Raw genomic sequence first — 24,897 nt, forward strand, 5'->3', positions numbered from 1 at the left:
CTGCTCCTCACCATTTGCCTCCCTGCTAAAGCCAAGCCTCCCTCCGTTTCAGCCGCCGGCCAATCTAGGTACCGTTCATTGCTGACTCTGCAATGTGCTCCCACCTCGGAGATGCCCAGTGGGAAAAGCCTTTTAAACAGGCATGTAACATGGCAGAGACGATGCAGGAAAACGGCCGTCACCGTCTCGTCACGCGTGTCACATTCCCTGTCCCAGCTTTCCCAGGCCTGAGTGCACGACCTGACATACTGCGAGCTGCAGCACCCAGGAGGCAAAAGGCCTGGGGGACGATGGCATGTCTGGGGTTCTCCTGCACCAGCGCAGACCGTGCATGGCAAATCCCCCGGCAAAGAGAGACCCATGCCAGATCACGGCTTAGCTGTGCGCTCACCTGTCTCCTGCGCCTGCAAAGTATGGGGAAGGGGTTACCCAGACAATGCCCACTGTAAGGTGATGCCCCTGGGGACGGGTGGACGTGCCTATGGTTTTCTGAGCTTGTTTTTGCTGTTTGTGCCACGTCCCACCGGGTCCTTGCTGCCTCCGACCGCAGCTCTCGGTTAATTGCGAGGGGCAGGAACCCATCTCTGGCTTGCGGCTCCAGCACGAGGCGCTTTGCCCGCTCATGCCCCAGCGATGACCGCCCACCTCCTGTAACACGGACGAGGGCAGCCGCCGTGAAATGGCTCCAGCTCCCGTCCTTCCCCCTCCCCCCCCCAGCCCAGGGTGTGTCCAACTGCTCAGAGCCAGCTGGACGCTGGCCCATCCTTCAGCACGTCTCCCTGCACACACCCACCTGGGGAGCCTGGGAGCATAAAGACAGGTGCCAGGAGCTGCCTCTCCGGACAACAGCCGCCTGACAGCACCCCTGGCTCAGATCTGGGGACTTTCCTGTCCAGCCTCACGCCCTCACCATGTTGTTCTGGCACAGTCAGCCCGAGCACTACTGGCCGGGGCCAGGGGAGATGTACCCCTGCTCCGGCGGCAATCTGCTCAGGTAAGTGGCTTTTTCGCATCCCCCAAATGGCTCCCCCACCCTCGCTACCTTTGTGCCTCAGTTTCCCCCTTCTGTAAACCAGGAATATCCATTTTTGCTTGGGCTTGGAGATCCTGGCCTGTTATTACAGCAGCAGTGCTAGCGGAAGGGGTACGTGTGTGAGAAATGGACGGCAAGGGAGGAGAGGGGATTGTCCCATTTCAGTGCCCTCTGTTGTGAGAGAGGCCCTTCAGTGGGTGTTTGGGGAAGACCCAGGCCCTTCTCTTTGGGTGTCTGACGAAGCAGTTCACAGGCTCTGGACGGGAGAAAGGCATTTGGTTTTGGTCTGTCCCCCCAAGCATGAAGGACCTTTCTGGCTGGCTCGTGCTGACGACGGATTGCCAAGGGCTGCCCAAGCTGCGTCACCTGTGATCAACACACACCATGGGGAGACACGGCTGGTTTGATTGGCAGAGGGGCTGAGAGCCACCCATGGCTGGCCACGGAGCTCTTGAACCCCCCCGGCCAGCAGGCCCTTGGCAGGGACTGAATGTGGGGCCCCCTCTGCTGCTGGTGCTAGCAGGCCAGGCTGGCAGCACCCCCCCCCCCCAATAAACCTCTACACTCCGTTCAGCCACGAGCTGGCAGACGAGCCCCCAGGGGTTAATGTTGGTGCCTTCCCAAGCGCTCGCAACCAGCCCTGGGAGGCAGGGACTAGAGCCGGAACAGCCCCCACTGGGCTCCAGCCACCTCGCCGGAGTCAGGGCAGGATCCTTCCCACTTGTGTTTCCTCCTGTGCTGTCCGGTCTAGATGTCCCGAGGGCCAACGGGCTTCCACCCCCTAGAGACGATTCCAGGGTCAGGGGCATTTTCTTGCCACGCGGCGGAAATATTCCCTCCCTTTCCTCCTAACCCTAAATAATCCCTGGGGGCCCACACCCCTTCAGGGCTAAGCACCAGCAGATGGGGCAGGCTAATGCTTCTGAGGGGAAACTGAGGCTCGGGAGAGGGGGAGTGATGTGCCCAGGTCCCAGTGGTAGGAGGTGGGCTGAGACTGGCTCGCAGGCCTATGCTCAGGACACGAGGGGCTGGGGAGGAAGTGTGATAGGAGAATTATACTCCCCCCCCCACATGCTGGGAAGGCTGCGGGGAGGGGGAGCGCACAGGGGAAGCCGCCCCCACCGCCGTGTGCTCTGCTCTGCCGCAGGGAGTCCCTGGCGCTGCCCTTCCTGAAGCAGGAGGAGCAGAACAACATCTCCACGTCGGCCGAGCTGCACTGCCCGGCCTTCCAGTACGTGCTCTGCACCCCCACCTCGCCCGCCATCAAACAGCACGAGGAGACCCTCACCTACCTCAACCAAGGTGAGCCGTGCCCTGGGCGGGGGGGTCATGCTGTGATCTCATCGGCTCCCCCCCAGCCACGCCGGAGAGGGTAAGCCCAGGGGCTAGCAGTGGTCCAGCTGCCCACAGCGGGGGGCAGAGAACACCTCCTGGGGCCCCCCTGCCCACAGGTCCCCAGGTCTCACACCCAGTCTCTTTCAGGCCAGTCCTACGAGATCCGGCTGCTGTGCAACCCCAAGCTGGGTGACTTTTCCGAGTGCCGGAAGCTGCTGAAGGTGAGGGGGGCAGAGAATGGGGGCTGAGCGGTTCGTGCTCAGGCCACGACCCCTGCTGCGTGACATGACCTCTCCCTCTCCGGCTGGCGGGGCTCCATCGCCCATCTGCTCCTGGCCACGGAGCCTGGCCCGTGACAGCGCCTGATGCCCCTCTCTCCCGCAGAGCGTGGCCAGGGTGGTGTTTCACGACCGGCGCCTGCAGTACACGGAGCACCAGCAGCTGGAGGGATGGAGGTGGAACCGCCCCGGCGACCGCATCCTGGACATTGGTGAGTCTGGCTGCCCCCGGGAGCAGCCTGGCTGTGCCCAAGGGAGACGGGGTCCACACCCCTAATCTCTATCTCACACACTGAGCACGGTGCCCCTCGCTCCTGGCATCTGCAGCCCAGCCAGGTCGTAGCTAGAATCCCATCCAGGTGGCCAGGAAGCCCCCAAGAGCAGCGCAGCCTCCAATGTGGGTGAAGCAAGGCGGGCAGGGGTCCCTGGGTCAGAGCCAAGAGGAACCAGGACCAGACACTAGGCCCTGCACGGAGGGGACTCTGGGGGCAGGAGGAATCCGAGGTGGGCCTCTGTGCTAAGCCAGGCTGGGCATGAGCCTATCCCTGTGCCCTCCCACCTCCATCGCGGTCCTGGCACCCCAGAAATGCCATCCCAGCCCTGGCAAGCAGCTGAGAGTTCTGGGGGAACCCCAGGCTCCCCCTTGCCGGGTCTGGCCCAGCTCCACCAGCCCACGTGGAGGCGGTGGGGAAAGGAAGCAGAGGATGAGAACAGAGGGCTGGGAACCAGGCTGAAGGAATTGGGGGCACTGGGGAGCTGTGATTCAATTCAGCGCTGCCTACGCGGGCGCGGCTCCTGAAGACACTGGGAGCTGGGCCACTTGTGAAGATTTGGGCCCATAAAGTGCTTCGAGCACAGGACAGGGAGCCCGGACTCCAGGGTCCTCTTCTCACCTTTGGGAGGAAGCCTGGTCCAGTAGTCAGAGCCGGCATTGGGACTGCTGGGTCCTAGCCCCGACTTGAGGACCTTGGGCAGGACATTCTCTCAGCCTCGCTGTCACTACGGGGAGAACAGCTCCCCGCCCCTAGGGCTGGGAAGCTGAATTCGCTATGGCATAGGAGGGCTTTGTGATCCGGTTTCATGGGAGGGGTGAGAGCTCCGAGAATGTAGCCAGTAGGATGCCCACGTGGCTGGGCAGGGGCTCACGGGCACCGGATCCTTCGGCCCCTTCTGTCCCACATGGGCTCCTCCGTCGTGCCCATCCCTGTGGTGTCTGGGCACCTGCGGCCCTGCATACGCGTCTCCCTGGCTCCGGTCCTGCCTGATCCCTCTGTGCCCTGCTTGCAGACATCCCCCTGTCTGTCGGGGTGCTGGAGCCGCACATCCACCCCACCCTGCTGAACACGGTGGAGTTCCTCTGGGACCCCACCAAGAGGACGTCCGTCTTCGTGCAGGTCAGAGCCTGGGTGGAGCACGGGGAGGGTGGAGGGACAGAGCGCCGACGGGGGGGCGGGGGGATTCAGGGGGCCACTCTCACCCCTTCCCTCCCGGCAGGTGCACTGCATCAGCACCGAATTCACGCTGCGCAAGAACGGGGGTGAGAAGGGCGTCCCCTTCCGCATCCAGATCGACACCTACAAGGCCAACGAGAAGGGCGAGCACGTGGATCACCTGCACTCGGCCAGCTGCCTCATCAAAGTGTTCAAGGTGCCAGCACCGCCCTGCCCCTGCCCGGGCATGGACCTGGGCCCCCTCTCTGGCTTCCCCTAACATCCCCTGTTGCCTGGGCTGGGGGGAGGCCGGGCAGAAGCAGCATTAAAACAGAGATGGTCATGGTAACAGTCCTCCAGGGCAGGGGCCTGGCACCCTGGGATCAAGCCGGGGGCATGGAACCCAGGAGTCCGACGCGCCATCCTCTGATACAGCCACTAGATAGCCCAGCCATCCCCTGGGTCCACGGCCTCGCAGTCAAGCAGAGAACCCTGGAGTCCTGCCCCGCTGTCCCCTGTTCTAGCCACTAAACGCTGCTCCCTCCTCTCCGTCACTGGCTCGCAGGGTACTGCTCCGGCTCTGCCCCCACCTCCCATGGCCAGGCCTGAGCTTCCACAAGATGGGGAGCAGTACAGGCCTCAGCTCTCCCACGCTCCCCCTGACTTCTGTCTTCGGGGTCAACTCTGTCTCCCCCCCTCAGCTTGGCAGGCTGGTGCAAGCACCGCACAGGGTGTCTGTCAGGAGGCCCAGCAGAGAAGCTGGGGGGGGGGGGGGATGCTCCAAGGGCTAGAAGACACCAGAGGGGTGCTAGTGCCCCCATTCAGAGATTTATATTTTGCCATCACCACCGCATGGGAGGCAGCGTGGTCCAGTGGTTAAGACCCCAGAGTGGGACTCAGCACGCTGTGGATTTATTCCCATCTCTGACCCTGACCTGCTGGGTGACTGCCCCGCTCTGCCTCAGTTTCCCCATCACCAAAATGGGGATAGTAGTACTAAGATCCTTTGCGAAGATCGATGGCTGCAAAGAGGTAGAGGGTGCTGGGGACTTTCAGAGGAACCGATCCTGCTGGCCCAGCCTGGGGGAGGGTCCCTCTGCCGATACAATGGGGTCTGCACTTCCTGGGGCTAGTTGGAATTGGGGGAATTTGATTTTTCAGCCCAAGGGAGCGGACAGGAAACAAAAAACTGACCGGGAGAAAATCGAGAAACAGTCACCGCAGGAGCGAGAAAAATACCAGCCTTCCTATGAGAGCACGGTGCTGGCAGAGGTGGGTTTGGGGCGGGCGTGGGGCAACCTCACAGTACCAGGGGCAGCTGAGAGGGGCACGAGCCTGCTGGCATTGAGTTTCTAGCCGTACCTTGGGCCCCCCACGGCAGCCCAGCTGTGGGGTGTGGCAGTACAGCGTTCCTGGGTAGGGCAGAGCTGGGAGGGCCTTGACTTGTCAAGGGACAGGATCGGTGCCATGCTCTGAACGGGGCAGCAAGATAACCAGGACTCCGTCCTAATAGCGAACCCCAGAGGTGCGTCCCCTGGCTGGGAAGTGCACACTTGTCTAACCCCACAACACAGACAGGGAGGTGCATGGGTGTGTGTGTGGGGAGGATGGTGACTAGGTCCCACCCTCCACCCCAGAGGTGGCTGCATTAAGGGGGGAGCTGTGCGCAAAGCACAGCACTGCTCGAGAAGTGGAAACTACCTAATCCTCTCCCCTCTGCTTCCAGTGTGCCCCCTGGCCAGAAGCCTCCAGCAGCCCCCACAGCCCCCCGGCCACCCCCGGCCTCCCCTCTCCTCATGCCTTCAAACTGCTGACCCCTGAAAGGTAAGCTGGAGAGACCCCCTGCTCTGATTTCCCCCCCTCACTTGTAGCCCCCCCTTCCCTCCTGCGCTGCCTGCTGCAGGATAACCGTCTCCCTTCTCCCTGGCAGGGGTTGTTCCTCGCCCAGCTGCCCCTCAGACAGCCCAGCAGAGAGCACGGCCGAGGTAAGAGCCTGCCTGGCGCTCCCCTTTCCTCACTCTGCCACCCCCACCCTGTGCCATGGCCAGCTGCCCTCTGGTGGCAGGAGGGGACCTTGGCATAGCATGTAACAGAGGAACCATCATTCTTTTCCCGGCGGGCGGGTGGAGGAACTGGAACCTGACTCCCTGCTCCCGCTCTCACGCCCCCATCGCACTCCCCTGCCGTTTGGGAATGGAACTCAGAGCCCTTGGCGCCAGTTCTAACCCCTGCGCCGCACAGGGACCACCCCAGCCCCGCTACCAGAAAAAGCCACGGAGGTAACCAAGCTTCAGCCATCCGGGGCTGCACTGGGGTTGTTACTGAAACCTGCCCGATACCTGGATGGCAAGAGATCCCACGCCCAGGTTGGGACACTGCAGCATTTAGTACTAGGACAAGACCTGGGTGTCTGGGCCCAGCTGGGACAGACACTGAAGGCGTTCAGGTTCCCGGGGGTTACTAGCGTCACACTGCACCTGGAGCTACGCCTGGCGGCTGTCTCCGCACAGGCGTCCAGCTAGCCCTCAGGGTCACTCCACCAGGTCCAGGGGAGCCGGGTGAGTGCTGGGCTGAGGCTTGCTGAGTACGTACAAAACTCATGATTGGGGTCTCAAGCCCACCTGTCACTCCAAACACTCCGCTCTCCATCCGTCTGTCCCAGGCTCTCAGTCCCTGTGCCTCCATCCTGGAAACCCAGCAGTGGCTGCACAAGAATCGCTTCTCCGGTTACTGCAGGATGTTGGCTAATTTCACAGGTGAGGCCGTCTCACTTCCGGAACCCATGAAACTAGAGAGAAGGGCTGGGTGGATCCAACCTGCCCCAGAGCTGGGGGGCAGCGGTGGGATGCTGGGTTCTGGCCCAGGCTCACCCTTGCGTGGCTCTGTCCCTGTCCTAAGGGGATGCTCACAAGACAAATACATCTCTGTGCTCTGGAGAGGTGCTGAGACACATGGATAAACTCCGGGTGGCTTGGACGATGGAGAGGTTGGGGAGGAGCAGACTGTCCGTGCCCCTGGGGACCTACCGCTGTCACCACAGAACAGCAGCCTCTACTGACAAAGGGACGTGGGCCACGTGACTGGTACCAGCTCTGCAAGCTGGGGCTGGAGGAACAGCCTGCGCTCAACAGGTCCATGCTGCTGGAGTCATTAGTCTGGCACAGAGCTGGCTGCCTTCAGCCCCTGCTGACCTAAACCTCCTCTGCGGGGAGTCAGGGGAGGGTGTGAAACAGACAGGAGCCCTGCTCGGCTCAGTCCCACCCAGGGGGATGCTTTCCTTCCCCAGGGAGGGACCTGCGGCATGGCGGGTCCAGCCCCTGCCCGTGAACTGCTCCGCCCGGGGATGATCATGCCAGCCACATCTGTCTGTCTGTCTGTCTCCAGGGGCCGACCTGTTGAAGCTTTCCCGCAGTGACCTCATCCAGATCTGTGGAGCGGCTGATGGGATCCGGCTCTCCCATGCGCTGAAAGCCAGGTGTGAGGGGGGAGAACTTCACACTGCATCCTGGGCTGGCGGGAGGGGGAACACGGGGTCCCCTCCTGCAGTCCTCAGGCAGACCCAGAGCCCACGGATTTGCACTGCAGTAGCAGCTAGCAGCCCCAGTCACGATCCAGGCTCCCCCTGTGCTAGGCGCTGTACAAACAGAACAAAAGGACGGTCTCTGCCCGAACGGCTTTATACTCTAAGCAATCGCTTTGCTGCAGGAAGTCACTACTCTACCTCATCTAGCAGTAGCTTAGAGGGAGGTTCCCTGTCTCCTTTGCACCTGGCTGGAGCCTGTCACGAGTCAGTAAGTTCTCAGTGCCGTCCCAGGGGGTGGGATGTGGTGGCTATAGATAGCCCAGATTTAGGCCCCGATTTCAGGGAGGGACTAGTAATTGGGGGGGCTCCAATTCTCAGAAGGCAGGTGCTCAGCCCTTGGAAATCTTGGCCTCAGCCTCTAAGAGGAGGTGCATTGGGTGGCCGGCCCTGCCCTGGCAGAGCCCAGGGGACAGGACCGCAGAAGGGGCTCGTCTTGCGGTGCTAACCCCCGAGATGGGGCCAGGGCTCTGCTCCGATTGCAGCAGCCATGGAGCGATGGGCTCTCTGCACCGGCGGACAGTGGTGACCTGGTCACAAGCCCTGAGGTCTGCTGCTGCTGATCTCAGGAGACGAGACGGGGGAGTGTCACGAAGAGGCACAGTGAGCCCCTCTCCCACCCTGTGCACGATTGTTCCCTCTTGCACCCCTGGGTTACTGCGCCTTCCAGCTGCTCTCAGGCCACGGGCTCCTGCTATTGCAACCCCACAGTTCACCCCCATTCCCCAGCTGCTCCGACGCGTGGGGTCTCATCCCAGCCTCCTCCAGCTACTAGGCAATGCTATTGCTTTCCCCACCCCCCCAAATAGCCCAGCCGGGGCCCGGTTAGCTCTGTTCACACAGGAGCGTGTCCCACTCATGCAACCACGGTGCCTGGCAGGAGGTAAATACTTTCTCTCTCTCTCTCTCACACACACACACACACACACACACCAATGCAAGTCTAAGGGGTTCATTACAAGCTTCTCTTCAGCTGCAGAAGTAGGGTAGGGAGGTGGGGTGTCCCTGAATTCCCATAGGCAGAGGTGGGAGGGGGTGTGCCAGGGACCCAGGAGATCTGGCTTCAGTTCCCAACTCTGCAAGACTCCCTACGCAGCCTCCAGTGAATCACAAGCCCTGTGCCTCAGTTTCCCCACCTGTAAAATTGGCATTGAGGTCTTGTGTGGAGGACACGTGCACACACGCATGCAGCACGTGATCGCTCCTGGGGCCCCTGGACACTAAGTACAATACACGTTACACGAGCATGGCTACAAGAACTACAGGTCGATAGGCCAGTCAACACCCTCTCCTCTCCCACAGGTGCATCCGCCCTCGGCTCACCCTGTACATGTCCAGGGAGCCCCAAGCCAATGGCAGAGACACCCCCGAGGACTCGCACCCAGGTAAAACAAGCAGCTACTCTTCACCGTGAATGCTCCCGAGGGCCAAGGCCAATGCTCCTTTGACCCTGGGCTGGGCACAGCAAGTCTTGGGCTTGGGAGAGATTCTGCACTGGACTCTAGCTCCGCATTTCTGGTGCACCCATCTGTGCAAAGCTGCCCCTGGCTACGTATCCGGCTCAGGGCTGGGGCCGCAGTCCACTGAAGCCAATATAATGATGCTGGATGAAATCCACTAGGGCCTTTCCTATCAACTTTATGGGGAAGGGGCTAAGGTACCCCCGTGATGGGCAATTGTAGGAAACCTTTAGCCAGACAGCTCTCCCTAAGCACTGGATCAAGCCCTTGGCTTGCAATCAAGCAGTGTCTGCCCTGCCTCAGGTCAGCAGGAGCTTTCAGGGATCGGGGGCAGCTACGGAGGCTGCATCTGAATCCAAACTTCCTCCTACTACCAGAGAGGCTGGAGCTGGGCCTGCGAGGTGGGTCTGTCGCCACTGTAGCTGCAGGTGGTCCGGGAGGTCCTTTCGTCACCCGACAAAGCTCTTGGGGAGGGGAGGGAAATCCCAGCGCTGGCTCACTTCCTTTTGGGGGTTTTCTTTGGAAGCCCCGTACCAAGAGGTCTATCTGGAAGAACTCACGGCCACGGAACTGACCAATAAACTGGCAGAGATGCTCAGCCTCCCAGCCAACCAGATCCAGCAGGTTTCCAAGCAGGGCCCGACCGGGATTCACATCCTCATCAGTGACCTGGTAAGGGGGGGATCCAGTTTGGGAAACCGGCTCTTCCCTTCTCCCATTCCGTCCCCTCCCTTGCTTGGCAGAGCCCGCTTTTGCGCTGGACTTGCCCATAAAAGATCAGCTGCTGTTGGTGAAGGGGTAGGACATCACATGGGCTGGGGGGGCAGGAGGCTAAGCAGAGTCCCCCTTGCACAGGGCAGTATGTGCATGTCCTGCCTTGTGTGGCCTTGCGGACAGAGCATTGGTCTGGGACTCAGGAAAACTGGGTTCTAACCCCAGCTCTGCCACTGGTCAGCTGGATGACCTTGGCCAACTCACGTCCCCACTCTGTGCCCCACTTTCCTGTAAGACGAGGAGAATGATGAAGATGGTGCTTTGAGATCTACCATTGAAAAGTGCTCTCTAAGAGCTGGGTATTATACAATCACGCCTGCACTCAGCAGGATGACCAAGCAACTGGTACCCACCCCAGCAATTCGCACCCCGCCTCTTAAAATCCTGCCAGAGCACCGCTGGAGAAGCAGCTGACTCACACTGCAGCCTGCCCACGTTCTAAACCTTGTCTCTTTCCTCTCTGGGGCACTGCAGATGGTCAGGAACCTGCCAGATGAATCCTGTTTCGTAGCAGCTGTTACCAAAGGTAGACGGCTTCCCTGGGAAAAGGAAAGGGTGGGGAAAACAAGCCTGCGAGGGGAAACTCCAGTCCGCGGTTGTGATGGCCCTGGCTCATGACAGAATGGGGAAAATGACTCATATGAACATCGGTCATAAAAGAACAGGGAGAAAAAATAAACCCACACGAGGTGGGAAGGGGGCTTGGGGAGGTCTTTTTGAGAACACAGTTTTGAAATCTACCTACTCTGATCCCCAAACACTTTAATTTATAAACACGCAGCTTCATTGGGGGAGGAGAGAAGCAGCTAAGGAGGGGGGAAGGGCTACTGGGGGAAGCAGATGGCTACTACAAAACATACCGCCGGCTCTTCGCTAATACTGTATCTGCAGAGCTGGCTGTGCAGGCCTAGCCGGGGGTGGGGGAGGCTCCTTCATTCTCACAGGGCGACAGGATTTTGGGCTGTCCCAAAGCGCTGTCTTTAGTCCTCTCGAATGCACGGAGAAGCCCTCGCTCAAGCCGAAGAGGAGACATTAGGACTTCAGTTCCCGATCAGGGAAAGTGACGGGTGCATGTGCCTTTGTCTCTCTCAGTGCAGGCTCCGGAAGGCTACCACTTAATTTTAAGATAGGCGCAGAGCGAAGTGCAACGAGAGAAGCGATGCCAAATCACTGTCTGGACCCAAGGGAGATTTCCCCACAAAGCAGCTGGTGGCGAGGCCAACAGGAGGATTTCCCAGCGAGGCAGTCCCCTCCCAGTGCTGGAAAGAATCTAGGCAGCCCAGGGGCTGCATTCGTGAAATGGTCACGTGCCCCCTGGTTGAAGACATGCTCTGCTTTGTGTAGACTGCGGCACGTTATGTTTACACTGATGCTCCATGGTGGCACTGTCCTACACAGCCAGTGGCCTCCTGCACGCAAGGGCTCGGCCATAAGGAGTTCACCTCTAGGCTGTTGGTGCAAATCCAGCGTAAGTCAGTAATGATATTCGGTCCCCTGGAGGCCTCTACGTCAGGAGGTTAGTGGGGGAAATCTGTGGACAGAGGCCTTCTGGGCAGAATTCCCAAAGCACCCAACCCCCTTGGGAACCTTTGCAAATCCCTGCCTGCCGGGAAACCCCCTCACCCTCCTTTAAATTCTCCCCTTCACAGACCTGACTGGTAAGCAAAACCAAACCTCAGGCTGAGGTAAGCAGGCTCCTTTAAATATTGTCTCCTCGGGCTTAATATTAACACTGAAAACCAACTGCCATTTTTAGAGTTCTATTTTTATGTGGATGTTGTATTGTCTAATCCGTTTTATATTAAAAAAATATCCGAGCTGAAGCTTCAGTCTATTACTGCCATCTGCTTCAGGTGGGGGAGGGGGAGGGTGCATTAATGGGATTTCAAATCCCTCTCTGGATCATGGCACAGGGGCACCACTTTGGGATTAAACTAACCACTAGCAACTAGTTTGAGGGCAAAAACGTGTGTGTGGGGACCAGGAGGAGTCCGGCCTGCTCAGACACAGGACTGGGCTGATGTGCACACATTTTTCACCGTACAAAGCCAGTGGAGTACGAAAGCTGAACGCTCCAAGCCCTGGCCCTCCATTTGGACCCACACAGGCAGAGCCTTGCACAGGCATGGAGCCCTAGTAGAACTGCCCCCATCCATACAACGGGAGAAGCAGGGATTAAGATTAACCTCCCGCACAACCAATCTCTTGGGTGCAAAGCCCTGGCTGGTTCAACTCCTCCCCAAAACCACGTGTCCTGGCACTTGTATCCCGAAGGCACTGTTGACTTGTTATGGAGGCTAGGACTGAAATGCTTAAAAACCCTCTGGTTAAACTTTTGCATTAGGCTCAAGGCAAAGCGTCCCCCCTTCTCTCTCGTTTTTGTATTAAGCCCGGTTGCTAAAAATGTGATTTTTTAGAAATCCCCAGCGCTCTGTTTTGTGCGCCACAATCAGCCATTGAAACGGGACTGAGGAAAAGCAAAAGGTGTGGAGCCTTGGATGCCTTTGCTTCCTACATAGGAGGAAGAATAATTCTTAAAAAGGAATCACAGAATGTCAGAGTTAGAAGGGACCTCAAGAGATCATCTAGTCCAACCCCCTCTGCTCAAAGCAGGACCAATCCCCCAGACAGATTTTTTCCCCAGATGCCTAAATGACCCCCTCAGGTTTTGAACTCACAACCCTGGGTTTAGCAGGCCAATGCTCAAACCACTGAGCTATCCCTCCTCCAGGGACAGCCCTGCAGTTCAAAATCCCCATGCACCTTCACATGGGCACATCTCAGTCACTCTAGCGTATGAAGCTTAGGACGAGTGGGGAGTTGGCATAGCTTTCCCCAAGCCCGTCTGGTGGCCCCCTCTGTTTAGCTTTCATTTATGAAAAACATCTGGCCCTTATAGTGCTGAGGAAAACCTGCTGACGATGATGCAATGCTGTCTGCAGCAAGAAGCATCTTTCAGAAAGGTGAGAACTACCCCCCCATAGAGGACTCTGAATGCCAATAATGACCCCTCACATTCGAAAAGCCCCTCTCATCCAGTTGGGAATGAAAATGTACCAAGGGAACCCAGATTTCTTTAACTAGATGCCTGTTTGCACCCCCTTATCTGCCTTCCAGTTAAGTGAAAGAGAAGCAGTGTGGTGTGATGAAACATGAATGGACCAGACATATTTCACTTGCCATAGTTAAGGCTGGAATTTTCAGAAGCATCGATAAGGGGGGGGGGACAACTCCCACTGCATTTGGAAATTAGGAACTTAACTCCTACACGCCCGTGTAAAGAAGCCCTTATCAATCCTAAATACCACGGATGCTCAGCACCAGAATCTCCTCTTACAGAGGTTGGTTTTCTCCCTTTTCTGAGCAGTCTCTTGTCATTGTTTAGCCACAGACAAATCCAAACCTGACTACATACAGCGATGGACTCGGGAGGAAAGCTGGTGGTGAATGAAATATTAATGAAGCTATTTTTGTGGTCTGTCGCTTTCACTCCATTCCTTGGGGTGACTACTCACCTGCGGTTTTCATGTTCTCCTCGCTACAGTCTTTAACTAGAGGGGTCCCAACGTCCTGTAAATTACAATTTTAGGATGCTTTGAGTAGGCAACACACACACTTATCAACAAGGATTGGGGGGGGGCACCTCTCCCCTCTCCCCCACCCCCCAAGGTTTGGTACTATGAAAGGAGGATAAACAACAGAAGAAGGGAAGATCCTTCTTGGCTTCATCACAATGGGAGAACAGTGGTGTTGGGGCTAATATGTTCGTGACGTTCAGCTGTTGCCAAATATATTAACACTTGGATCTTTAGTAACAAGTCTTCCACTCAAGGATCTCAAAGCACTTTACAACGTAAGCCTCAACAACCCAGAAGATTAGGTCTGTATCATCCCCATTTTACAGATGGGAAAACAGAGGCAGAGACTTGCCCAAAGCCACACTGTGCATCAGTGGCTGAGCCAGGAATAGAACATAAACCCCCAGATTCCAAGTCCCGCACTCGGGGAAAAAAAGAAAGTGAGCCATTTACTTCAAAAATAATGAGATTCAACAAACGCATTCGCCAAGCAGCAATACCAAGGACTGAGGATCAGTCAGGACATGTAATCGTTCCCCCAAACAATTAAGATCCTCTTTCAGTTGTGTTAATGGTGGGATTTCAAAAGTGCTCAGGGCTGGCCTAACTCTGCTCCTGTACAAGTCAATGTTGAAAACCCCCAACCTAAGTGTGTAAGAAACAGAATAGGTTAGAGAGTCTTTGTCAGATGATCCTTAGCTATTTGCGGTGTGACCTCAAAACGCAGTATTTGTGGGCACTCCTTTGCACTACCATCACCACAATGCAACCGCAGCGTTAGTCAGGATTACGGCATATCACACAGACCAAAAAAAAAAAAAAAAGTACAATTTAGCTACATATATATATTTTTACTTTTAGTTAATTGGCAATATTATATCCACACTTAGTGTCCAGGAGAGGGGAAAGCACAGATTACAATATCATTAAAATAATATTTTACAGATCTCTCTCTATAATATATATAATTAAGGGAGTGTATGACAAGGTTCTAACATGTGTGTCCAATAAGTTAGTCTAATGGACATGATGCATCCACCAAAGTTTAAAAATATTTAAAGAAACCTAACTCCAACGCATACAACTTTAAGAGAATAGTACACTCAACAAAGCCAAAACTGCAGCTATTTGGATTGGATCAAGATAAGAGGCGTTTGGGACAAGAAAGAGAAAGGAACTATAGAAGACAAGAACATCATCCCAATCCTGAATGCTAAAAAGCAAACAATGAAACAAAAAAAGTCTTCTCATCACAATAAAAACTATTTCTTTGAGTTAAATTCAATTAAAATTACGAGCCTCACAGCCAAAAATAAAGAGAGTCTGAACCACCCTCTGGAAGAATTGAAAGCCAGGTCAGGGCTACACTACAAAGTGATGCCAGCATAGCTATGTTGGGAGGAATGTGCAAAAAAAAACATTACACCCCTTAGCTGGCACAACTATGCCGGCAAAGTCCCCAATGTAAATGCAACTGTCAGCATAGTTCATGTCGTTTGAGGAAGTGGTGTTACTGTGTGGATGGAACTCCTCTTTCTGTTGGCATATGCAGCGTCTAGACTCTATACTAATGGGCTATGCCAGCATAGGCTCTGTAGTGTAGACATGGCCTTAGTTCAGGAATTTGGTCAGCTGCAGGAATCCACAAAGGTTAAAGATTTTAGTGCGGCAGGAATGGCCTCAATGGGAAAGGAGGATTGTAGGGGGTGACCGTGCAAGAGGGATTGTCATGGTGAGAGCTAAATAGTCTCCAAGACCCCACCTGTCCTGGCCTTACATCCAATCTAAGCGTCATGCCTCAATGCATGGGTAGCCAAGCTGATGACATCTGGACAGAATGGATGGGGCCAAGACCAATCAAAAGCCGTTACACACTAGCCTTGCTAGGCAATGGTGCAGATGGGGCTTAGGAGAGGAACGGCCTCCATGGGGCTGGGGAGGGATAATGCACATCTGAGGGGACATGAGGGAGATTGTCTCAGTGGGGACAGTAAACGGAGGGGTGAAGGAGCAGCAGAGGCGGGTTGGTGAAGCCAGCAATTCCACGTACCTTGGCTGTTGCTTTAAAAATCACTGTCCAAGTAAAAACAAAACCAGAAGGTAAATGTGGTGTGGAAAGCTAGACCCATTCAGTGGCTGCAAGGACATGGCAACATGTGCTAACCTTTTCCTTCCCTGCCTGCTGGGAGGTAGGGAGAAGCAATAGGAGAGTAATGCCCTGTCGCAGTGACAGTCACTCCACTGTGGAATCCAGAGGTACAAGGCCATGTTCCCTGCAGCGATAAACGACAAGGGAGCAGAAGTGATCTGAGGTGGATTGTAAACAAGATGAGAAGCATTTAAAAAACCCAGCAGACTTCACGGGAGATGTGGCGCTGTGCTGAGGAATCCACTCTGCACCTGGGTTACTGCAATTGCCATCAACTGTGCAATTGCCCGCAATTGTGTGGGTTTTGGCATGTGACCCAGGGAAAGGTTATCCTCAAGGATGGAAATGAAGGGCTAAGGCGGCAAGATACCAGATTTTTGAACGTGGACTGTGAAGATTTTGGCCTGAAGCTTTGAAAGATCAAAGTATGTTTTTTGGTACGTGCCTGGAAAGCCCTCAAGAGGGCAGGCATGGGGTTGGGAAGCCCAGCGCTGAGGGGTAGGATTGTGACTCCCGGTGCCTGGGAGTTTTCTGGTTAACTCTGCAGTTTCGTTGGTAAAGCCGCACAAAGAGGAAAAATCTACAGTTTGGTCAAGTTGGGTGGATGCCCCTCACTAAAAATGAACACTAAGCCACACTCTGTGTGGACAAAGGATCACAGGTCAATTCAACCCTCGGCCCTGCCCACCCACACGAATAGGACACTGTAGTGAAGAACCTTGTCATACTGGTCTCCCCTGCACCCCCCCTCCAAAAAACCAAAAACACAACACCATGGGCCAGCCATGAACAACACATTCGATTAAAATAAAAAAAGGAAAAAGGAAGAATACAATAATGTTTAGAAAATAGGAATTTTGTTTAGTTTTTTTTTTTTAAATATTCATTGTGACAGCACGGTACACCTTTTCATCCCACCCTTTTCAGGAGCAGTGCTAGAATCATGATTGAAAGTACTGCTGTCTTTTTTTTTTTAATTAAAAAAAGCCTCTTATTTTTGGTTGTTACAGCTCCTCACAGCACCTCTACTGGAGGATGTCAAATTCCATTAGTCCAGAGGGTCTCTGTCTATTCTGTGAACCACTCTGTACGAGACGCATCTTCATTTACTTTACCTTCTTGTCTGTTCTGAAGGTTGTCCCCTCTCCCCCTCCCCAAAGTGCATCGACTGGTGCAGTTTGAGAACCACTGCGCCAGTCCATGGACAACTCACGGCCTGCTGCTGCTGAGTGTTGAAAAGACAGACACAGGTTACGCAGAGGAATTAATACATGGTTCAACCCATACCACTATCCTTGTGGATCACATGGATTTCCATGGAATCACCCCAGCAATTTAGGCTGCATGTGGAGATGTTTGGTGGGTGCGCAAGGCAGGAGCCAATAAGTAAATGCAACAGTCAATGGCCTGATACGTCTTTAAGACCTGCACTGACACAGTCGCTGGAGACCACACTCTCCAGTGAAAGAAGTCTGGTGTCCTTCAATTTAGCTCACACATTTGGCACAAGCAGAAGTCTTCAAATCAGATTAGATATTCAGCACAGGTTTGTTCCTTGCTGAACCTCTGAGAAGTTCCACTACTTCCCGCCACTTCCCCTCAAAAACCTCCACACCCCTAAATGATGATCCCTTCATCTCAATACGTGATACCTCCTGTATTCATCAGGTCAAACAATGGTGCTCCAGTCTATTACCACCTCTGCATCAGCAACACTTAGGCTGAGACATAACCCTGTGCCCAGAAATCCCATATATCTGATTGATGGCTAACCAAGACAAAGTGGGAATGCACCTGGGACCTATTCTAGAATTCCAAAAGCAAGAGCTTGTCCACAACACTAAACTGTTGAAGTTCTTGCCCTACAAAGGCATTCTTCTAATAAGACAAAACTTGGAAAGTGGTTGTTTATTGGTATTTATAAATACAAAACATAAGGAAGAGACCATTTAAAAGAGATTCTTGACATAAATGGACTCTTGTCAAGTAGTTTGGGATGCCACACAAATGGTTACCCTGTTTAAGAAAACGCTTTGGATTCTAAATTCTTAAGTGTGTCTCCCCCCTTTCCGCCCCCAGCAATCCATTGCCAAGAAATTAAACAGCCCCTCTGTAGTTGGACTTATAAAACCACTGTTTTTTCTTCTCCTGCCCCACCAGAAATTAACTAAAAGATTACTCCCGGAGCTGTGCTAACACTGACCACTTCTGGTGCCCAAATTGAGGTACATCTGACTTGCTGGGGAGGTCAATAAGCTGCAACATTGTAAACCCGTAACCAGACTCCTTCTGACACATTGAAATCAAGGGAAAGTAGCAAGTTTTGCAAATGGAATTTGAGCTCTGCTGTTGAGGGGAAACATTATCTCAGCTTCTAAAGAGGGCTTAATGAATATAACAGATATAAAAATTAAAATCTGTGGGGGAAAACAGCTGTCAGTATCCTTTTAAACAGTGCATACTGGGTTTCTTCTACATGCCTTTCCAGCAGATTCACAAGATCTCGCAGATTCACAAACACATACTGATGGATTGGTGAAATGAATTGTAGATGAAGGAATATAGCTTATACAGTGCTTAAAAATGACCCTTTTGACTGCCTGAATTACTCAGGTGGTGATGACAGCCCGGGGAAGGTAACACACTGCCCTCCACATAAATGTGCAGGGAAAAAAAACAAACCCTCAGAGCTCTGAAATCTATTACCAGTACTTTAGAAAACCATCTCTTCTTCCCCATCTCCTGTAATTCTTCTCCATAAACGGTGGAGTGCCGCTTCCTCAGATTCTGACCATTACGATGATTAAGCATGCTCATTCCTCTGTGTCTCAGTCAGTTGGGAACAATTCACATAACATGTGCTCTCTCTTCTAGCCCAGAGTGCTGACAGCAGGAAAAGAGCAATTCCTCACACCTGATCGCTCCTTCCAGGAACCTGCTATAGTCTGGCCAAGTTCAGCCCCATTAAGCCCGCAATGCCAGCGCATCTGTTAGCATCTTTCGTGCTGGGCATTCTGGACTCCTGGTATCAAGGAATCAATGATTACGTGGAGGCTGTCACAGGTTCTCTACATTCCCTTGAAGCAGCAGGGTTAAGCTTGCCTGAATCACTCAAAACGCAGCTGCTATATAGATCAACCATGTCAATGTGCCAGAACATACCCTTTTTGAAAGTTGGGAGGAACTGGAAGCATGGTATATCCTTGTGGCTCCCATTTCACTCAAATGGATGCTTCTCCAGGACAAGACACTTACCTGTGGAACATGCAAACGTCAGCAAAGTTGCTGAGAGTTCACAAACGCAATACACGACAATGTGGCAATAATCAGTGATAGATTTTCAGGTCTTCTGTCCCTTCTGCTTCATTCCTTGATGAGGGCAACAAGCAGTAACGCAATTCTGATTTTTTTTTTTTTTGGGCAGGAGCCAGGGAATCAATATGAGTTGGACTGTAGAATGTAGCTGTGTCCCCTATATTGTGAGCTATGTTCTCTTTGCTGCGGTAAAACTTGAAATGCAAAAGAGGTGAGACCCAAATATTGGTAAAAATGGGCAAATAAGCCCATGAGATCCTAGCCTGCGCTTCACTCTCTCCTTCTATTTAAGATCTTCCCATCAGACAGGCAGTTTCAGGCGCAGCCTTCTAATGGTAAAAAGTGTCTTATTTTTATTGATAAATAACTTATGTTCAATAATCTCAAAAATTACTAAATTAGAAATCTGTAAAAAAAAAATGGAGCGGTGGGTGGGGTAAAAAATTGAGCCCGACATTACAGATTTCAAGCTATATCATCACAACAATCTAGGAAGCCTCTGAGCTGAATGCTATGAAACACAGAAGAAACGGATGAACCTTCCATGTGAGCATGCTCAGTGTGTTAGCATGGAAACAAGGAAGTACCGAAGCACAGTAAATCATGTCTCACAATGGCTGCTGTTTTCATTCCCTTACTGAAGAACAGAAAACAAAACCTCTTTTTTTTTTTTGGGACAGTGGATGCAAGAATAAAGCATGTTCATTTCTCTCCCTCCCCCCAACTTCAAAGGATTTGGGTGCTGTTCCAACATTAAAAAACAAAAAACAAAAAAACAAAAACCAGCAGCAGTCGTTTTGGGTTTGCACAACCCCCTCCCCAGTAGTTTCTTCTGAGCATACCCAGTAGGAATGGTTCAGAATTATATCAATCCACCTACAGCAAAAGACAACACAGATCCAGCTCCCATGTTACAGAGTTCATCAGTTGCTGGAACAGGTGGTGCGTGTGTATATGCGTGTGTATGGGTGGCTACAGGGGCCCGGTGCCACAGCCCTTTTCACTGGCCCTTGCAAATGACACTGGGATCACTTTCGTTGAAGATACAGGTGTCCACTGTAATTCTAGAAGTGTAATTAAATACTCAGTTTGCAAGGATGACCAATTCCAATGTCATAGGATGATGCAACATCTGCAGAAGCGCTGTCTGCTGCCCCCTACTGACGGAGGTGGAGTCACAGGAGCGAAGTAGGCATGGACTTTAATATTGGGTAAATGGGTCTGAAAAGATAAACACAGTATTTAAAGAAAGAACAGCGGTGGCAGTGCAATACGCAGTCACATACAGGCGAGCAACTGAAAAGCACGTGAGACACTGAAGGGCCTGCTATTTTTTCTGAGCTTGGCCACCTAAATAAAAGCATGTTTCCTCTTTCACAAAATATCAAGCCTTTTACAGATCTGAGCGGAGGGTTGGGATTTTATCTTCCTGGACTGTTACCAAGTTCTTTTTCTCATCTACAATTTCCCTTTTCTGCCTAGTAAGGGTGGCCTGGAAACCTCTCTACTCCAGCAGAGTTCACCAAAACCACATTTCCTCACCCCAAAAAATCCTTATTGGATGAGCTTTGGCGAGGCAGTGATAGCCTTAAATAATAGTTTTTTGCCCTTCTTTGGTCTAAGATGCTATAGTTTACTTATGCCGAGCTACTAATGTTAAATTATATCATGAAATGACAGTCAAACTTTGCAAATTTGCACTGTGACTTGGGGACACATTGCAGATTACCGAATTATTTGAATTAGCCGGTAGGTTAAAAAACAAGCTGTAAAGGCTAAGGCATCAAGAGATGCTGTTAGTTATTTGCAAGAGATTAGATGGAGTTATTTCCTAGCACATGGGGAAGTATCAATATGAAGTGCTCTGCCATATACGTCATCAGATTCCTCAATATGAACACTGGCTCAAGTTATTTCTTTGCGGAGAAGTGAGGCGAGACTCCCAGGTTTCGAGAGGGCATCATCAGGTGTGTGGGACTGTGAAGTGAGCATTAGCGAGCTGGCTTCTCCCGTACTCCTTTTTAGTTCTATTCACCAGGAACTGTAACTGGATCCTACACAGAAGGAAGAGAGCATTCCTTCCCCACCAGCTAGTGCTTACCGTCATCAGCCTTCTCTTGAATGAAACAGCGATCATTTTCACAGATGACGGCATTACCCTTGTAGCACTCAGGCATTTTAAGGACTTGGTCTAGATTATAGTGAGTCTGAATCCTCACAACCACCCTCTCCCCATCCAGCCATTTAGTAATGTGTAAGTAAAAGCCTTTTTTTTTTTTTTACCCTGAGTCTCTTGATTCCTGCCCGTGTGATCTGTTGACAGTCATAAAGTTCTATCCTCTCCAGGCTATGGCAACTCTTCAGGTGTTCCAAGGAGGCATCTGTGATCAAAGGGCAGTTGTCCAGCTCGATCACTTCCAGTCGGTCATGTGCGCAGGCACCATTCCCCAAGTGACGAATCCCATCGTCTGTGATCAACTCGCAGTGCGACAAACTCTGCAGCCAAACAGAGGTGGTTAGTGGTCTCTGGAAACAGTACTGTACAACCATCAAGAACACCAGGCTAGGAAGCTTTTTGGAGAGATGACGGGATGAACTGAGATAAAACCTAGAAGAACAAAATACCCTTGAGCAAATCTGCCATGTCACAGTTCTGGGCAAGTCTGCAGTTGTCCCTTGATGCCGGAGAGGGTTGTGAGCTGTGAACTCTGGTGATCAGAGTCCCTGTGCCTCTCTCTAACTAGACAAGACTCCTGTAGGCCACAGGGGAAGTTCATATAATGTAGATGTAATGGAGAAGGAGAGAATCCTAGAAATGCTGGGATGGAAGGGACCTCAGCCCCCTGCAGGCAGGACCAAGAATACCTAGACCATCCCTGATAGGCGTTTGTCCAGCTGATTCTTAAAAGCTTCCCATGACAGGGATTCCACAACTTCCCTCGGTAACTTATTCCAGTGCTTAACTATCCTTGGAGTTAGAAAGTTATTCCTAGTATCTAACCTAAATCTCCTTTGCTGCAGGTTAAGCCCATTACTTTTTGTCCTTCCTTAAATGGACATGGAGAACAACTGATCACTGTCCTCTTTGCAACAGCCCTTAACATATTTGAAGCCTGTTATCAGGGTGCGTCTCCCCACCACCCCCGGCACCTCTAAAGATGCCAAGGGTTTTTTTTAATTTAGCCTTTCTTCATAGCTCAGTTTTTCTAAACTTCGGATCATTTTGTTTTCCTCCTCTGGACTCTCCAATTTGTCCACATCTTTCTCAAAGTTTGGTGCCCAAAACTGGACACACAGCTGAGCCCGCACCAGGGCAGAGCAGGGTGGAAAAAATTACCTCCCTTGTCTTACATACAACACGTCTGTTAATACACTCCAGAATGAAATCATGGGAGATGGAAAAGTCTCAAGTAGATGGAAGAGCAGCCATGTAATGTCAAAAGAAAACAAGACAACTATAAAGTTTACCCGCTCTTCAATACTACAGTATTATACAGTACCCCAGGCACAGTGGTAATACTATTGTGAGCTGTAGGTACTGGATCTGTAAGGAGGACAGACTTTCACACCATTTGCGGGCTGCCCTTATTTTTAAATATTCTTGTATGTGAAACTGAACTGTGCAGTGAGCTGGGAGATTTCACCATTCCACCATTGTGAGTGACGTCAGTCCATCACCAGAGCACCTGCATAGTTCATGTATCATTTAGTTTGTAGAGGAACTAGGAACAAGAGCTGGTGCACAGATCGCTGTGGAGGAGAATGCACTGGGTGAGTGCTCCAGAGACAGAAACTTTGCAGCTAAGACAATGAAGCACTGTGCAGACAGAGAGAAACCCAACATTACAGGAGTTTCCTGTCCAAAGGGTGCAAGGAAGCACAGCAGGCATGCCTGAACACTTCAGATCTAAAATGCCGTCAGTGATGGAACTGCCATTTTAAGGCACAGGGCAGGTAGAGTGCAAGCTATTTCAGTGAGCGCTCCCTTCCCCAGTGGCCTTTGCTGTCCCTCCCCTCACACGGAACGAACATGCTATTTAGAAGTGAGAAAATTTGCTTTGTTGTCACCTCACTTCAGGTTGAAGTAGACAGTCCCACACAATGTGATGTCTAACTCACTAGGGACTAATACAGAACATCGAGGTTTGTCAAAGCTGGATTCAATAGGTTACAGGCCAGAAGCATTCATGCTCCAAATGAGTGAACTCTTCCATCCCTACCCCAGTTCTTTTTCTTTAGGGCCATCACTTATGCCCTTTATTCTATGAATATATCCTTGTAGGACTGTAGCCAAGGCTGTTAAATGCTAACCCACGAGTCAAAACTTCCTGTATGAGAGCGATAATGCACATTTCACACATGGAGTAAGAGTCAAATGTCAGAGGCAACCAGTGCTATTAAACTGTCTTTCAGCCACAACAGCTTCTGAAGTAAAGTGTGAAGAAAGGAAACGAGGGTGGCTGCAGCTTTCCGTCTCAAGTACTTATCTGGCCCCCCATCACTGCAGTATCTGAACTGCCTCAAAATCTTAATATATTGCTCTTCACAACGCCTGCGTGAGGCACGGTAGTGCTGCTACCCCCATTGTACAGATGGAGAATGGAGACACAGAGAGGATAAGTGACTTGCTCGAGGTCACACGGCAAGTCTGTGGTGGAGCAGGGACTTGAACCGAGTGCTCCCAAACCGCGGGCTCATCTTTGTTCTCCCTCCCAGGACAGATAGCCCAGCCCCTGAATGAATTATACAGACTTCTACAATCTAGGGTCGTAACTAAAGCAACTAAACCATGTCCCAGGATAATTACTTTCTAAATTATATAAAGTCTGAACAGATTAACACCCTCATAGATCAAAAGTATTGCTTTGAAAACACAAATAAAAATCCAAACATAAATATTACTATTATTATTAATATTTCTGTGCGGAAGACTGGTCAAACCTCTAAATTTAATTCCAGACCAAGGCCTATTGCTTTCAGGCCCCAAAGTGTGGAATCACTGAAACAGCCTTCGAAATAGCGGACAACTGCAATGCAGTAATGAGACGGGGAAGAATTTCTTTTTTGGATCATACAATGTGTGATCAGAGCTGTGGAACCAGAATGGAGCTGCAAGCTCACAGAATGGAAGAGAGGATAAAATGCCACTGGGAAAGGAAAGGTGTCTGAAGGGTTTTGGCAGGAAAGCTAATTACAACACGGCATTTTGATATCCATAGGACTGACTAAGCTGGACTGCATTCTAGTTTCCACAGGTCACAGTTCCATACTCAAGATGACAAGGGGCTGGACACTACTCCATGTTATACAAACTAGACACAACCATCACATGCCTGGCAGATTGCAAAGGCAATCGTCAATTGGGCCAAATTTGGAGGCTCCCACCATTTTATAAAGTGAGAACACAGAAAACTGTTGCCCAAACACTTACCAACACCTGAAGCCGTGGACAGTATATGGAAAGCTGGATTAACGTACTGTCTGTTATCTGGAAGAGACACAAAGCCCTTTAAGACTGAAATCTTTGTACAGCGATTTCTTCACAACCAAAACATGACCCCAAGTTAATACTTAAATATTCACCATTCTTCTCCTGCATTGGAAATCGCAATCACTATCTCAAACATTTCCAGAACTGTTTCTGGATCACATTTCAGCCAAAGGTTCCTATTTTTCTTTAGAAGGTGATGGGAAAGAATTTTTAAGAAGTTGGGTCTGTATTTTTTATTTCCCTATGATGGGTAATTTAAAAGGGTTTTTTAAAATTTTTCTTTTCTTGTTCTTCCCATTTGAAACATAAGGAATGTCTGGGTCTTCCCAGGTTTTGTTGGAGTGAGCAGAATACTTACAGATACATTTCTCCAAAATGTTCATTTATCACTGAAGTTAGACAGAACAGGAGGACTTGTGGCACCAGAGACTAACACATTTATTTGAGCTTACGCTTTCATGGGCTAAAACCCAC

At 51.8% G+C, this 24,897-nt stretch overlaps 2 protein-coding genes across 4 annotated transcripts in view; one reads left to right on the forward strand and one right to left on the reverse strand.

Moving 5' to 3' along the window:
- Positions 1-778: 778 nt before the first annotated feature.
- On the forward strand, positions 779-11,702 carry LOC117869221 (transcription factor CP2-like protein 1). The gene is made up of 15 exons (XM_034755875.1): positions 779-994; positions 2,181-2,335; positions 2,516-2,589; positions 2,753-2,858; positions 3,934-4,040; positions 4,141-4,293; positions 5,238-5,348; positions 5,803-5,900; positions 6,007-6,061; positions 6,739-6,832; positions 7,461-7,551; positions 8,959-9,041; positions 9,643-9,788; positions 10,365-10,416; positions 10,983-11,702. Exons 1-15 carry the CDS (start codon positions 912-914, stop codon positions 11,018-11,020), a joined length of 1,446 nt encoding a protein of 481 aa, XP_034611766.1. The 5' UTR covers positions 779-911; the 3' UTR covers positions 11,021-11,702.
- Positions 11,703-14,304: 2,602 nt separating this feature from the next.
- Positions 14,305-24,897, reverse strand: part of FBXL20 (F-box and leucine rich repeat protein 20) — a 72,235-nt gene continuing 61,642 nt past the window's right edge. For all 3 annotated transcript variants that reach the window (XM_034755719.1, XM_034755717.1, XM_034755718.1), the window contains 3 exons: positions 24,364-24,420; positions 21,216-21,428; positions 14,305-20,153 (listed from right to left, as the gene is read on the reverse strand). In XM_034755719.1, coding sequence (XP_034611610.1) covers positions 20,046-20,153; positions 21,216-21,428; positions 24,364-24,420 — 378 coding nt within the window. In that variant the 3' untranslated portion in view covers positions 14,305-20,045. The remainder of the gene's footprint in view (positions 20,154-21,215; positions 21,429-24,363; positions 24,421-24,897) is intronic.

The sequence above is a fragment of the Trachemys scripta genome, chromosome 23 (genome assembly GCF_013100865.1).
Source record: "Trachemys scripta elegans isolate TJP31775 chromosome 23, CAS_Tse_1.0, whole genome shotgun sequence".
Taxonomy (NCBI): Eukaryota; Metazoa; Chordata; order Testudines; family Emydidae; genus Trachemys; species Trachemys scripta.

Bases quoted from the DNA above. Each gene is read 5' to 3' on its own strand.
- LOC117869221 (XM_034755875.1), top strand. From the start codon at position 912: ATGTTGTTCTGGCACAGTCAGCCCGAGCACTACTGGCCGGGGCCAGGG. The intron at 7,552-8,958 runs GTGTGAGGGGGG...CCTCTCCCACAG, and splicing joins TCCCATGCGCTGAAAGCCAG to GTGCATCCGCCCTCGGCTCA. The intron at 10,417-10,982 runs GTAGACGGCTTC...TGTCTCTCTCAG, and splicing joins CGTAGCAGCTGTTACCAAAG to TGCAGGCTCCGGAAGGCTAC.